The sequence below is a fragment of the Opisthocomus hoazin genome, chromosome 4 (assembly GCF_030867145.1).
Source record: "Opisthocomus hoazin isolate bOpiHoa1 chromosome 4, bOpiHoa1.hap1, whole genome shotgun sequence".
NCBI classification, from domain to species: Eukaryota; Metazoa; Chordata; class Aves; order Opisthocomiformes; family Opisthocomidae; genus Opisthocomus; species Opisthocomus hoazin.
Window position 1 is genome coordinate 11,782,645 of NC_134417.1, and position 15,447 is coordinate 11,798,091.

Here is a 15,447-nt window from a genome sequence, read left to right on the forward strand (position 1 = left end):
GATTTTACAAGTGATACCCGACTGCAAACCTTCGTCTTGCCGCAGCGCTTCACGGCCGGGTCACGCCGGCGCTCAGCAGATCGGGCGGCCGTGGGACTGCCCCTTGAACCGGCAGGGAGCCCTCGCAGCCGCGGGGATGCACGGGGGGCAGCCGAGGTGGCCTTATGGGACGAGCGCCCAAGCGGTAGCACAGACCTGCCCTCTGCTTGGAACCAGCGGGAAAACATGTGGGTTTCCGTTTTTATAATACATATGAACAGGATTACAGAATTGAAAATATTTAACATATTAACTGGGAATGTCTCCCAAACAGATTAAATTTTAAATTCTCCTGGTTACGCATGCAGCATTTCAACACGAACTCTGCAGTACGTCTGGTTTAATTCCTTCACAGCTTGAAACAATCACCCCACAACCACAACCGAATGTCGCTGTCAACTCATTCACAAACCTCATCAGAACTGTCTGAGGGCTAACTGTAACTACTGTACCTAATAATTTTAACAGAATGGGCCAACAAAGACATCTCGCCACTTAAACTAGTATTTTGCCTAAGCAATGCAGTACCATAGTTGTCGTCAATTGACTGCATTAGGCACCAAAGTTCTGCCATGTGTCAGTCTTGTTAGCATGGGGAATACCAGGAGTGTCTCCCAACAGGCACAATCCACGATAAAGCACTAGAAGAATGCCTAACACATAGGTACCAGTCTACCCCCCAGGCTAAGAACAGCAATAACCATCTCTGTTCTTCAAAACATGAGAGGAAGCGTCCCTTTTGCATTCAGTAACCCAAGAGTATTCATTCACTAAAGAATGAGAAACCGGGCCAATTTTTTCTGTCTGGGAGAATTAAAATGCAGGTCTCCTACAGGAATAATTTTAATTACTAGTCTGCCAGGTACTTTCAGATAAGGAAATCAAGCATAGTCAGCCCAGCTTGCCACAGCTGAACAATTCTGACTGTAACAGTAAGAACCTACTACGTCAAGACTGAGTGAAAACAACTTTCACAAAGGAGATATCCAGACTGTGCTGTGTAGACTAATTAAAATATTTTACCCAGTGACCGTCCTTGCAACAAGCAGTCCCTGGCACTAGGCGAGTACCCTGGCCATTAGTCAAAAGCCACCCGCATGTGGCGCTCCCTCTCAGATCCAATGAGTATTCATTTCAAGCAGAGGAAACAAGCTCCAAATGGAGATCCTTCAGCCAAAAGAGCCTGTTGCCTATGAGTTAAAGGCAACAAATGCAGGAAGGTAAATTGTCTGTTGAATGGCAATTGTTCACTAAACAAAGCGAACAACATTGTGAGTTAATGCTCTGCTGAGCACTGTGATATTTCTTCTAGGCACACCTAGCAAGAAAAATCTAGTTCCCTTCAGAATTAGGCAGTAAGTCTTTTTATGAGGATTACAGATTTGGATGTGGGTTGATTGTACAGTCATCCCATTAAAAACATCAAATTCCTTAGTAAATCTGTATTGCATTTAGCTATATTGGGTACTACAAATGCTTCTTTTTCCCAGACATCATCTATACAAGGAATAAAAAAAATACTGAAAATATTCTAAAAAGCCTGAATCAAAAAAACGCTACATCAAGAAGACTACAGTATTCACTAACAAGCGGAGAAAACAAGCAAGCAGTAAGAAAACTGAACCCCCAAATCAACCAACGAACCTGTCAATCTATTTAGGAACAGTAATTCAGTTTTAAAAATCAGCAGAAGTGACACAGCAGTACTTTTAAGACTTACAGATTAGATTGCAATACCTAGGCAGTCTGTGAGCATTAACTTCCCCTGTAGCAAAATAAAGCTGGAAACTATCCAGAGGTAATAGTGCACAGACACTACAGATCATGGTGGGAAAGATAAATGAAGCTTGATGAAACACATACTAGAACAGCAGCAAGAGAGTAACTGCTTCAGATAGTTCAGGGGAAGAACTCGGGGAGAAAAGAAATTTTGAAAGTTAAGACTGCAGCTGTATGAGTACAGAAAGAGCAACAGGTGATTTGGTGTTTCAAGACATTCTCCTGCAACTTGAAACAGCATCCTCAAAGATCCAGGCTGCAGCCTACTGTTATTAAGCAGAGTGACAGAGCAGTGGGTTTATCTCGAACAGTCCAGCGTTTTTCAAAATTAAACTCAGTAAAACCAGAATTACACAATAGATTTCATAGTATAATAAAAGATTGGAGTTCATTAAAAAAAAGACAAAATTTGCAAGGAATTTTCTATGTGCTCATGGCTCAGCACTGGAACCTGAATAGTGTTCCTTTAATGCGATATTGGTACTAAGTTAGTATGTTTGTGCTAGAGGCAAAATAACAAGTAAACACTGCAAATAATTATATTTTTTTAAAGAAAAATGCAACTTTTGTAAAGATAAATTTCTAGCATCTGATGCTTTCAAGAAGATCCTTATTTGAGCAAATGGCCTCTCTCTTTTGCTCTTGAACATATCATAAATCATGCTTCAGTCTAAGGACACTGTGAAGGCACATTATGAACAGGCTCAGATATGTAGCAATAAATTGGCTTTATTTTTACTATAGCAAATGAGTTAGCCTAGATAATGGATAAAACAATAAAAACTGTATTCATTAAGAACTTCACAAAGACCTGTTATGAGATAGTCGAATTGAATGCCTGTTCAGAGTTTCTTCCCCTCTTCTTAATTTCCAGAGTTCAACAGTGATGAAAGTAAAAGACAGCTTCAATACTGGCATGCAAGTTTTTCCAGCTTTTATGGAGTACTTGATTCTCCAAGAAGAATAAGTCAGCATGAACAAGATGTTATATCTCAACATAGAGGTCAGTGATTTTTAATTATACCTCAAGGTTAAAAAAAAAATCCCAAAACATTAGAGCATCAGATTTTAAAAAATATAGAAGAATGGAGGTCAATAATACATCTGTCATCCCAGAAGCAAAATCTAATAAAGACTGGGATCAGGATGACTGAGATATTATTGCTAACAGTCAAGTCCTATACTTTATAAAGTTACTTAATTCAGTTATTCTCTGAACAAATCAATTGCTTGTCTCTCAGAAATTATTTGAAAATGTTGCACTTAGTTTTTTTCCCTAGTATCATGACAGAAGAATTATAAACTAATGAAACACAAAAGTCCGATTATCTCACCAGTGTGCAATAAATTAATTCTCAAAGGCCCCAAACCAGTCTGTAATGTTCCGCCTAGTTAGAAAACCAGAAAGATACTGTAGCTCTAGCCATTTTCTGTTTAGACTCTCTCATTTTTTCAGACTCTGAAGTCTGCTGCACCTAAACTGTTGTGATGAGCCAAAAATCATTCTTCCAGCTAGTACATGCATTCGTTTATTGCAGTGGATAACAGCAAACCAGTTATTTACTTAGAAAGGCTGATCAAAGCATTTCCTGAATTGTAAATCCTCAAGTTTTCTAAAATTATTATTGTGAATTGTCCAGAACGCTTTTAAGAGTACCACAGATATCACTGACCATGGTGTCACAGTTAACCTTCTCTCCCATTTGGACTACAACAGAGTTTGGGAACTTTAAGGGTGGGGTGGAAATCAGGAAAATCCAGCACGTTATTCACCACCAAGGAAAGAAGAAAAGGGCTTATTTTCTACTCTAATTATTTTTACTACACTCTCTTTTCCCCTCTGAAAACCTGAAGATCAGAAACACTTGCATGTCAGTAACAAAACATCTACTAGTATGGATGTGTGAAATACATTTTGAACGTTTAAATTCTGAGTCTCCCAAAACTGAGCCAGCCATATGCAGTAAAATCAGCAATAATACTGATTTGTAAACATAAGAGAGAAATGTCTTAATGTATGCTTCTTTACTACATATACAAATAGAATTCTCTTACCTTTTGTTGGACTCTGGTTCTGATCTATAAATCCTTTCAAGTCTCCATTTGTGGAAGTCACACCAACCTGAACAAAACATTTTTGAAGTCTTAAAATACGATAAACCTTTCTATGTTTTCTAGTATGCAACTAATAGTATTATGAATCTGTTCTGCATTTCTGAAGTATCATAATCCTACGGATAGTAGAGCCTAACAAGAGCACGAGATTCAAAGCAAAGGATCCAACACATTTACTGTGTAGGTATGAAGACAAATTCTAATTTTAACTAAGTTCTTACCCCCCAAAAAACCCTGAATATTCTGATACTGTACTACCCGTGACCCAAGCAGCACGTTCTGGCTATGATGGTGTAAGTCACTGTCCCCTCTCAAGTCAACCAGAGCAGGTGCCACCAATAATACAGCAGAAATCTGCCTCAAGTCCAGAACCCTCAGTGCTAAGCTACACGGTCTACAGGTCTGAGATGTGAGTACTGATGCATTTTAAATACATTCCCTAGTCTTCAGAGATAAACTGATTTACCCTGAGGGTAAACTACCAAAGACATCAAGAACTTTAACCACATACAGAATGGTGCATCTCAGATTTTGGCATGTACACAAAGCACAGAGAGATGAAGTTTGTATAGAAAAACGCAAGATCACTGGTTCTGGATGAAGGAGGCAAGAGATGGAAAGTCCCTCAGATCCCAGGTAACAAGGGATGGGCCCAGGAACAGCAAACAATGATAAGGCATTCTGCAGTTTCAGAGCATTATGCTTGCACCACCTTAGTAACCTCTGTTCAGCAGAGCATTTTGTTTACCTTCCAAGATGGAAGCTGTGATAAGCACTGAGGGATTGAGCTCTGTTGGAGCAGTAGGCAATTAAACTAAATACTACAAAATCTCTTTTAAAAATACGGTAAAATTTAAGTACTTCTGTAAATAATTAGGACAAAGGGTTCAGCTATCCAAGTTAAGAAAAACCAACCATACAATCAAGGATCAAATATTTGCTTTATGTATGTAGTAATAATGGAACATATTCTAGGGCTGCTTGTAGAATTTTAATCATATCAAATTAGGGAATCATTTGACTGCAGGTAAATTAAATGGTAATACCATAACACTAAAATAAACTACACAAGAACAAAAAATACCTATTACAAGCATTCAATCACTCGGTTCCGCTAGAGAACTTGTTTTCAGAAAGTAATTTTTGAAGGGGAAAATCTGCACACAGCATTGTGACAGACTCTTTTGGAACTACTTCTCTTAAGATTTTTTCACCATCAGGAGCAGCATATGAACATTAACTGTTGCTGCACTACCCTGATCATAAAACACTGCCTAAATGAGCTCAGTTACGTGCTTCTGTAAACAAGTCCTTATAGATGCTCAGTGTAGTTCATCAGTTTATCTCAAATGATGTCTGTATCAGACTTGCTCTTTCCTGTCACATACTATTTCCAACGGGCAGCAAAGTGCTTTGGTTGTTGCAGACTATGGTATCACCAGAAATTGCTCCTGAAACAGAGCAAGTGTCTCATTTTTCCCTCTCCGTCTTCCCTTTTTCCCCCGCAGGTGGCAGCGGTGCTGAGGCAATGCCGTAGGGCTGGGGAAGACATGAAAACAAACGCAGAACGTCTCCTACCACATTTTGGTAGCAGCTCCATACAGAAAACAGAAGCATTCTAGTATTCTTCCCCCTGTGTGCTTGGGTGGCAAGGAAAGCCCATGTGGTAAGAGGTCACTATGATTCCTTACACTGAAAATGTAGTCTCGAGGAGATCTTTAAAATAGAGGCTGGAAAGGTTAGTAAATTGCATAGCATATAGCACTGAAAGGCCATAGCGACTGCAAAGCCAAGATGAAGAGCCAGCACTCTTGGATCACACTACTGCTGCCTTTGCACAACAAATAACAGTGTCAGCTTCTCCCTAGGACCCCTGCCTCTGCAAGAAACAACACCACAAATAGGAGTGAATTTTACTTCAGAGAAGGAATAGAGGAGCCACAGGGATAAATATCAAGTGTTAGATATAAGGGCCTTAACTCGTTCCAAGCGAAAGGACAAGAATTACGATTCCCATGAACATCTTCAATGACAGCACTGCAAATTGTTCACAACTGAACCTTCAGCTCTAGATTTGTAACTGTACATTTCCCTGTTGATTCATATTGGTGCTTCAGTTAAACCCTGAAGATGATATACATACGCACTGTCAGCCCCAGATTACTCTCCAGCCATTAAGAGAATTCAAACATTTACATTTTATTATCTGAAAGATTTAGAATATTTAACTGATTCAATATTTAAGGAAATGTAACAAAGTACTTGAGTTCTTTTTTTGCATATCTTGTACTTCAGTGATCCAAATGATAGAAAATTACAGCGGAATTTTAGTTTGCATAGAAATATATATTTTCCTAATGATGGTCCTAGTAACACATTTACAAAGAGTATCCATTGAACAGGAGCACTTCTCTCAATTTTATAATCTTTGTGTCTAAGTTTAGAAGAGCTTGAAAACAAACTTGAATTTCATCAGTACTTAAATAAGATCCAAAGGAATTAATTTCTCTTACAGAAGAATTATCATAACTAAGCCATCAGAAGAAGCAAAGTGTGATGTGATATTACAATACAGCAGCAGAACAAGAACTTTACTGTATTCCATTTCAATGTCAGAGAGGTCCCAGGCCATGTTCTTATCTGTACACTGTGGCACCCACTGCTTTTGGGAATCTTGTCATTTAACCAGTCTTAAGCATTACCCCCTCTTGGTAATGCAGGTTGGCGGGGACGAGATCGCAGAAAGAAGTCCCAAGGTCATCAAAAGGGACTTCAGGGCACTGGGGCGATTGGTAGAGGGATCAGGGGCGCAGGTGGTGTTTTCCTCCATCCCATCAGTGGCAGGGAACAGCACTGAAAGGGGCAGGAAAACTCACCTGGTTAACAGGTGGCTCAGGGACTGGTGCCATCAGTCAAATTTTGGCTTCTTTGATCATGGGGAGGTGTACACAGCACCGGGCCTGCTGGCGACAGGTGGAACTCAGCGATCTCAAAGGGGAAAAAGAATTCTTGGCCACGAGCTGGCGGGGCTCATTGAGAGGGCTTTAAACTAGGTTCGAAGGGGGAAGGGGATATTGCCCGGCTCACTAGGGATGAGCCTAGGCTTGGAGTGCCAAGGCCAGGGGTGAGACTGACAGCCCAGCTCAAGTGTGTTTACACCAATGCACGTAGCATGGGCAATAAACAGGAGGAGCTGGAAGCCATTATACAGCAGGACGGCTATGACTTGGTCACCATCACAGAAACGTGGTGGGACAACTCGCATGACTGGCATGCTGTCATAGATAGCTACAGACTCTTTAGGAAGGACAGACCAACAAGGAGAGGTGGGGGAGTTGCTCTATATGTGAGGGAGCAACTGGAATGTGTTGAGCTTGGCCTGGGGGCAAATGAGGAACAAGTTGAAAGCTTGTGGGTTAGAATTAAGGGACAGGCTCATAAGGGTGACATTACAGTGGGTGTGTACTACAGGCCACCTGACCAGGAGGAGGAGGTTGATGAGGCCTTCTACAGGCAGCTGCAAGTAGCCTCACAATCACAGGCCCTGGTTCTCATGGGGGACTTCAACCACCCTGACATCAGCTGGGAAGACCATACAGCTAGGCAGGCGCAATCCAGGAGGTTCCTACAGAGCGTCGATGATAACTTTCTGATGCAAGTGGTGGAGGAACCAACAAGGAAAGGTGCGCTGCTGGACCTTCTGTTAACAAACAAGGAGGGACTGGTGGAGGATGTGAAGGTTGGAGGTAGACTCGGCTGCAGTGACCATGAAATGGTTGAGTTCAGGATCCTGCGTGGAGGAAGCAGGGCGATAAGCAGGATCAAAACTCTGGACCTCAGGAGGGCTGACTTTGCCCTCTTCGAGGAGCTACTGGGAGGAATCCCGTGGGCCAGGGCTTTCGAAGGCAGGGGGGTCCATGAGTGCTGGTCGCTCTTTAAACAACACTTCTTCCATGCACAGGAGCAATGCATCCCCCTGAGAAAAAAATCTAGCAAAGGAGGCAGGAGACCTGCATGGCTGAACAAGGAGCTTCTAGCAGAGATCAGGCAGAAGAGAAAGGTCCATGGAATGTGGAAAGAGGGGCAGGCCACTTGGAAGAGTACAGGAACGTGGTGAGAGCATGCAGGGATGCGACGAGGAAGGCCAAGGCTCACCTGGAATTGAAGCTGGCAAGGGATGTCAAAAACAAGAAGGGCTTCTTCAACTACATCAGCAGCAAAAGGAAGGCTAGGGACAACGTGGGGCCGCTGCTGAATGAGGTGGGTGTCCTGGTGACGGAGGATGCGGAGAAGGCAGAGCTACTGAATGCCTTCTTTGCTTCAGTCTTCAGTGCTAAGACTGGCCCTCAGGAATCCCAGGCCCCGGAGGTAAGAGAAGAAGCCTACAAAGAGGACGACTTTCCCTTGGTCGAGGAGGACTGTGTGAAGGATCGCTTAAGTGATCTGGATGTCCACAAATCCATGGGCCCCGATGGAATGCACCCACGAGCGCTGAGGGAGCTGGCGGATGTCATTGCTGAGCCACTCTCCATCATCTTTGAGAGGTCCTGGAGGACAGGAGAGGTGCCCGAGGACAGGAGAAAGGCCAATGTCACTCCAATCTTCAAAAAGGGCAAGAAGGAGGACCCAGGGAACTACAGGCCGGTCAGCCTCACCTCCATCCTGGGAAACGTGATGGAGCAGCTTATCCTGGAGGCCATCATGAAGCAAGTGGAGGAAAAGAAGGTCATCAGGAGTAGTCAGCATGGATTCACCAAGGGGAAATCATGCCTGACCAATCTGATAGCTTTCTACGATGACATGACTGGCTGGGTAGACGAAGGGAGAGCCGTGGATGTTGTCTACCTTGACTTCAGCAAGGCTTTTGACACAGTCTCCCATGATATCCTCCTAGGGAAGCTGAGGAAGTGTGGCCTGGATGAGTGGTCGGTGAAGTGGATAGAGAACTGGCTGAATGGCAGAACTCAGAGGGTTGTCATCAGCGGCGCTGAGTCTAGTTGGAGGCTGGCAACAAGTGGTGTCCCCCAGGGGTCAGTACTGGGCCCAGTCTTGTTTAACTTCTTCATCAACGACCTGGATGAAGAGTTAGAATGTACCCTCAGCAAGTTTGCTGATGACACCAAACTGGGAGGTGTGGTAGATACACCAGAAGGCTGTGCTGCCATTCAGCGTGACCTGGATAGGCTGGAAAGCTGGGCAGAGAGGAACCTGATGAGGTTCAACAAAGCCAAATGCAGGGTCCTGCACCTGAGGAGGAACAACCTCATGCACCAGTACAGGCTTGGGGTGGACCTGCTGGAGAGCAGCTCTGCGGAGAGGGACCTGGGCGTCCTGGTGGACGACAGGTTAACCATGAGCCAGCAGTGTGCCCTGGCTGCCAAGAAAGCCAATGGGATCCTGGGGTGCATCAAGAAGAGTGTGGCCAGCAGGACGAGGGAGGTTCTCCTTCCCCTCTACACTGCCCTAGTGAGGCCTCATCTAGAGTACTGTGTCCAGTTCTGGGCTCCCCAGTTCAAGAAAGATGAAGAGCTACTGGAGAGAGTCCAGCGGAGGGCTACGAGGATGGTGAGGGGACTGGAGCATCTCCCCTACGAGGAGAGGTTGAGGGAACTGGGCTTGTTCAGCCTGAAGAAGACAAGGCTGCGAGGGGACCTTATAAATGCTTACAAATATCTTAAGGGTGGGTGTCAGGAGGATGGGGCCAAGCTCTTTTCAGTGGTGCCCAGTGACAGGACAAGGGGCAATGGGCACAAACTGAGGCACAGGAAGTTCCGTCTGAACATGAGGAAGAACTTCTTCCCTCTGAGGGTGACGGAGCACTGGAACAGGCTGCCCAGGGAGGTTGTGGAGTCTCCTTCTCTGGAGATATTCAAGACCCGCCTGGACAAGGTCCTGTGCAGCTTGCTGTAGGTGACCCTGCTTCGGCAGGAGGGTTGGACTAGATGACCCACAGAGGTCCCTTCCAAACCCTACTATTCTGTGTGATTCTGTGTGAAACCAGCAAACAATCCAAAGCTTACATGGGTATCATTTATTACTTCTTGTATGGCTTGCATGATATTTCTGCTTTATAACACTACCCCAGAGAGTCCGGATTACTGGGTATGGCAGGAGCTGGATTCCTGCTTCTGTCCATCTGCACCAAGATGACTCCAGCCGTGAAGTAAGATGAAGCAAGCACTTGGCAGGCCTTTGTATCCTATTAAATACTTTCACCAATTTTCTCCCCCCTTCCTAGTACGTGACTAAGAAGTTTCCAAATGGGGAAAGTGGAAAGAAAAAAAATTGAATGTTTCCAGGGATGGGGCATCTACTACCTCTCTGGGCAACCTGTTCCAGTGTTTCACCACCCTCATTGTAAAAAATTTCTTCCTTATATCTAGTCTAAATCTACCCTCTTTTAGTTTAAAACCGTTACCCCTTGTCCTATCGCAACAGGCCCTTCCCTTTGCTTACAGAAATTAACTTTCCCATTAACCTGAGAAGTTTTTGTTCTCTCTGTCCTAGAATTAATCTAGATTATAGCATGTAGAAGTTGTAAATGGGCAGGGAATCCATTAACTGGCAATTTTCTTTTACACATGTAAGCTCTAACAGACTCATTTGCAGACTTACTGTAGTAGTATCACTTACAGAAACAACTCAGGACCGAAAAAGGGCTCTCTCGTCATAAACTGCATCAGTGCAGAACAGCTAATGTCCTTTATGTTGTTTTTGAAGATTTTCCTGTGTAAGACAGGTGTTAAGGCTTGTTTAAGCCCCTCTTGACTGACTTCAGCAGTTAAACTAACTCATTTTCTTCCCTAGTGACACGTGAAAGGAGAACTACTATAGCCATTTAACTGACCTCATCTATGACAAGACAACCACCCTCTGAGAAGCACTGACAAATAACTTTACAAACACATGTATACAAATTCAGACCAGACAATCAAAACTAACAGTCCTATTCAAATAATCTGCTTGAGTCATATTATTTATTTTGTCTTAAAAATAAATTTACCATGAGTACGTGCTCATTTTTTCCCTCTTTCTCAGTACTCTTTTGGTGCCTCCTTACCTGAAGGACAGATGGGAATGGAAGTACAAAACAGGCAAGAAAAATGTTTTTTATGTTACAAGCAAAGAATGAAATAACTTGTTATGACATGTGATTTAGATTACATCTGGGAACAATGTATGTATGGTAAGCACATAAACACCTCATCTCCTAGAGAACCCATAACTTTTATGCAACATTTTATTATTCATAGCTGTTTTGGTTGGATTTGTCTTCTAAGGAAGGTCAAATTGCTCATAAGCAACATTCCACAAGCAGATAGTAGAAAGTGTCCTGCATTCAGAGAAAGTGAGCAGTGAGCTCAGTCTTGATAATTCTCCCATCATGTACTCAAAAAGTTAGCAAGGAAAAACAGTGATGGGGAACATTATTCATCTTACGTACACATTCAATCTATGGAAACATTTTGCCATGTGCTTGAAGTACAAGCTTCCTTGGAGACAAGGTTGCTCAACACAGCGTATGCATGTGAGATGCAAAGACATTTTAGTCTAAGCTCACTGCAGTTTGTTCTTGTGATGCACTAGGAGCACAAACCTCCCTAAACTACTATGTTCCCGTTGAGGGGTAGTGATTTCAGAACACAGAGGCGGCAGCTTCCTGATGTGTACATGTTTGATGAAAGATACGTGCCTTTTACAGGCTTCCCAGATGATGTCCAAATTCCAGTACTTTAAAGTTCCCTTTTCTTGATGCTTCAACAAAAAGAAAAAAAAAGATGGAAATACTTCTGCAGAGAAGTTCTCTCCCTCCATTCACTCTGCAGATCATCTCAGACAGTGCAACAGACGAACACTGACCTTACATCTGAAACCAGCTTCAGGCTGCAGAAACCCATAGACATATGCTAAACCTTGGAACTCTGCAAATTCAGAAGCATTCTTGGGCTTTCAAACAGCAACAGAAAACGCCAGGGCTGACTCCATTGGTGTAAATGTGCAGTTCAGAGTAACTAAGGTTGGGAAATCCTGAAGAAGTGCTACAAGTAAGGACAGAAAGCATAGGACCACCCTTGTTTTTAGACTGTTATTTTGCAAATCCTTTGAACGGGTATACTTAACAGACCTGAAAACTGAATTCTACTTTCATCTGCACCAGAGTAACTGTTTTTTTTAAAAAATGAACCCATAAACACTAGCTAAATAACTAGGTGTGCACAGTTTGATATGCAAAATTTCAAAACATATATACCAATAAAATATCTATTCTATAAAATAACATAGCCTTGTGTTAAAGTAAACAACAACAAAACCATATTTCTATATTCAGCACAAGAGCAGGTTGCCCAGACTGAATGTCATATGGCTGTCCTCAGAGGTTTTCAAAACCCAAAGCCCTGAGCGTCCCTGAACAAAGCACCAAGCAACTGGGTTCTGAATTCAAAGGTCAAAGAGCTTTACGCAAAGCACCAAAGTAGATGGCCTCTTGAGATCCCTTCCAACCTATGTCACTCTATGACTCTATCACCCAACTCTCCATGGATTTTATTGGCATTGGTATTTATCCTCTGACTGCACTGAACAAAAGGTCAAAACCACAAAATGGTTTGGATTTGCGCAGCTGTTCCACATACATCAGTAGAATTACCTATTTATATTAGAGTTGAATATGGCCTATGAAATAAGTAAGTCAAAGGGATTTACATACACACATAAATTTATTTTCTGGCTTGGTCAGCTTGAATCAAACAGTCAAACATTAGACATCCGAAAGCCTCACCTGGAACTACACACCAAATGAAACTATTAACAAAGCCAACAGAAAAGACATTTTCAAGACTTGAGAATTAATTTAACCAAACTATGCCCCTGGCATCAACCTAAAAAAATATGCACAAAAGCTTTTGCAGTTACTGAACAGACAGCCATCCTAGGGTTACTTGCACGTTCCTAAACCTGTTCAGATTTAATTAGACTGCACGATGCCCTATCAAAGGCAGTCAACAGGTAAACTGCCCAGGGCCCAAAGTCACACTCAACTCACTGACCACTAAGCTTAATAAGAACTGTTCTCTATACAAATCATGTACCTCAGGAAGCACAGCTAATTAGGCAGAAAATTAAGGTCAGGATGTTAAGACATTTCATAAGCTTCTTCAGAACTCAGGAGAGGGGAGTCAAATATAGAGTCTCTAGACATCACATTACAGGCGGATGAAGAAGCAGGAAGGCCCTCAGTCTTCTACAAAGCAAGAGTGTACCAACATTAGTAAAGAAATATGCCATCTTTCTGTTCTTTCTTGAGTTTTGAGACTTGGACTTAGTAGAAGGGTTCTACTCTGCTGCAAAGGTGAGATGCTTCAACAAAATGAGAAGCGCTGTCATAAGTTTGGAGCAATGTTAGAGGAATCACAGAATATCTCAAGTTGGAAGAGACCCATAAAGATCAATAAAGCAACAGCATAATGCATTGCCCCAGTTATCAGTCTGACCTACAGCTGAGTACACTCCACATCCTTAAAGAGCTTCTAACCAGTTTAAATTTATGAAATACAACAGAAGGTAGTGGGGTACACATTTGTGGTATACAAAATCGGACAAGATTTTTACATTTGAAGGTGTTTGTGTTTCATTTCTTGTATGGACAAATACAAAAAAATCGAACACAAAGACCTTCAAATTCTAAAAGCCAGAAATGACTGGCAGCATGCCAACATAAAAAGCAATACATGCTGTAGAATTATACTTACATTTTTTGCCGTCATGTCAGATGATATTGCTTTATATTCCGTAAAACCATAAGAGATCCCTTTTCATCTTCACAGAATCTTTAAAATTAACATCCTGTAAGAAAGTTAATAAAATACTTAGTTAAAAATATATTTTCAGTTACCTCTTTAGCTGAAACCCTGCATCTCCAGAGGACAGATTTTTTTTTTTTTTTAAACTTTTTTCTAAAATCAGTCACCAAAATAGTCAGGTTCTGCATGGATACTAGAAACGTACCTTGCTTGGAACAGGCAGAGATGTAATCTTATATATAAATGCCCAACTTACATAGAGGCCTAATTATATTAATGTGCTAGCAAAGCATGTCATACCATTACTAAAGCCTTTTAATTAAAACCATACAATCATTTGCAACTAATGCAGATTGCTTTTTTTATTAACTCTATGTAATTAGAATTATAATATTAGAATTCCAGGAAAAGACAAACATTTTGGTATACTGAAAAATACCTGAAGTGACTTCTTTTTTAAATCAAAGCTTCCAGAAGTCTTATACAAAACAAGTTACAAATTAATGCTGGCAGCACAAACCATTTTAAAGATAGAATTAACCTGACAAGGCGTTTCAGTACTTCAAAAGTATTTTCTAAGTACTACTCGCTGTTAAAAAATGGACTACAAAAGACATCTGAATTGCACTTGGATGCATAAAAGAAGGAGAACTGTTCATATTTTCAAGTGTGGAATGAGTTCAGCAAAATCTTGTGGAAGATGCCTAAACTAGTTACCAAATATGAGTCACAACCATTTACAGCAGAACTCACCAGCTACAAAAGCAAGGTGAAATTCATGCTATTTCCTCCGTATTTTAACCTACGCTAAGTTTGAGAACGGCCAGTGCCTTCACCTCCCTTCTACAAAAGTGCCAAAAATTGTTTCAGTAGTGTGTGTAGCTAATGGGGAACTCCACCATCACTGCATTAGTGGTTTTGGACAATCCAGAAGAATTTTGAATTCTAGGATGCTTCTACAGATGTCTTGGTTTATTCAGACATCTTATCAATTAAACTGTTATTAGAGATAATGGAAAAACATTTTATTCAACTTAATGGTGTTCCCAGTTTCCTGTTGAATGGGTTGCATTTATGTTCCTTAGTGCCTCGATTGCAGCCATAATTAAGCAGTTAGTCCAGCACGTGAACACCACACAACTGTGTATACTAAGACATACTCCCATGAAAACTTCTAAGTTTTAGTTTCATAACAAAACATCCAAGAAAAAATGAAGCATTTTTCTCTGCCTTCAGAGAGGACACTACAGAGAGCTATCTATTCACAGCCTGGGGAAAGGGGCTACTGGACCTGTGTAGCAATGCTGAAAACATGAAGAAGAGCCACAGAAAAGCCATAAAGCCATAGTGGTCATGGCAAATAGCAAATACTGAATTCGCAAATAGCAAATACTGAAACCTTGCATGTGTCTGAAAATTATGATCTATGTGCCTTTTATTTTTCCACCTCCTTCTTCCTTCTACACAAACTCTCCAAATACACCACCTCGAGCTCTGTCCAAAATTCATAATGCAGTTTGACCTCCCTCTTTTGCTTTAAGAAGCTTTACAAGTAATTTACTAAAATAAAACATAGTTAAGAACACATACGCTAAGCAGTTTTAACCCGTTTACAGAAAAGCAAGCTAGTTTCATCTTTGACAAGTTATTTGCTACTAAGCTTAGTGATCCAGAAGGTATTATGCATAAACCATTACAGTCCTTTGCCACAATG

The 15,447-nt window shown here is 41.7% G+C and overlaps 1 protein-coding gene across 3 annotated transcripts in view; it reads right to left on the reverse strand.

The window, feature by feature from the left end:
• TFDP2 (transcription factor Dp-2) overlaps positions 1–15,447 on the reverse strand; it is a 68,434-nt gene that overhangs the window by 42,539 nt on the left and 10,448 nt on the right. For 2 of the 3 annotated variants that reach the window (XM_075417984.1, XM_075417983.1), the window contains exons 2-3: positions 13,683–13,776; positions 3,874–3,940 (exon numbers count right to left, since the gene is read on the reverse strand). In XM_075417984.1, the coding sequence (XP_075274099.1) occupies positions 3,874–3,940; positions 13,683–13,697 (82 nt within the window). In that variant the 5' untranslated portion in view covers positions 13,698–13,776. The remainder of the gene's footprint in view (positions 1–3,873; positions 3,941–13,682; positions 13,777–15,447) is intronic. The other variant, XM_075417986.1, reaches the window with a different exon arrangement.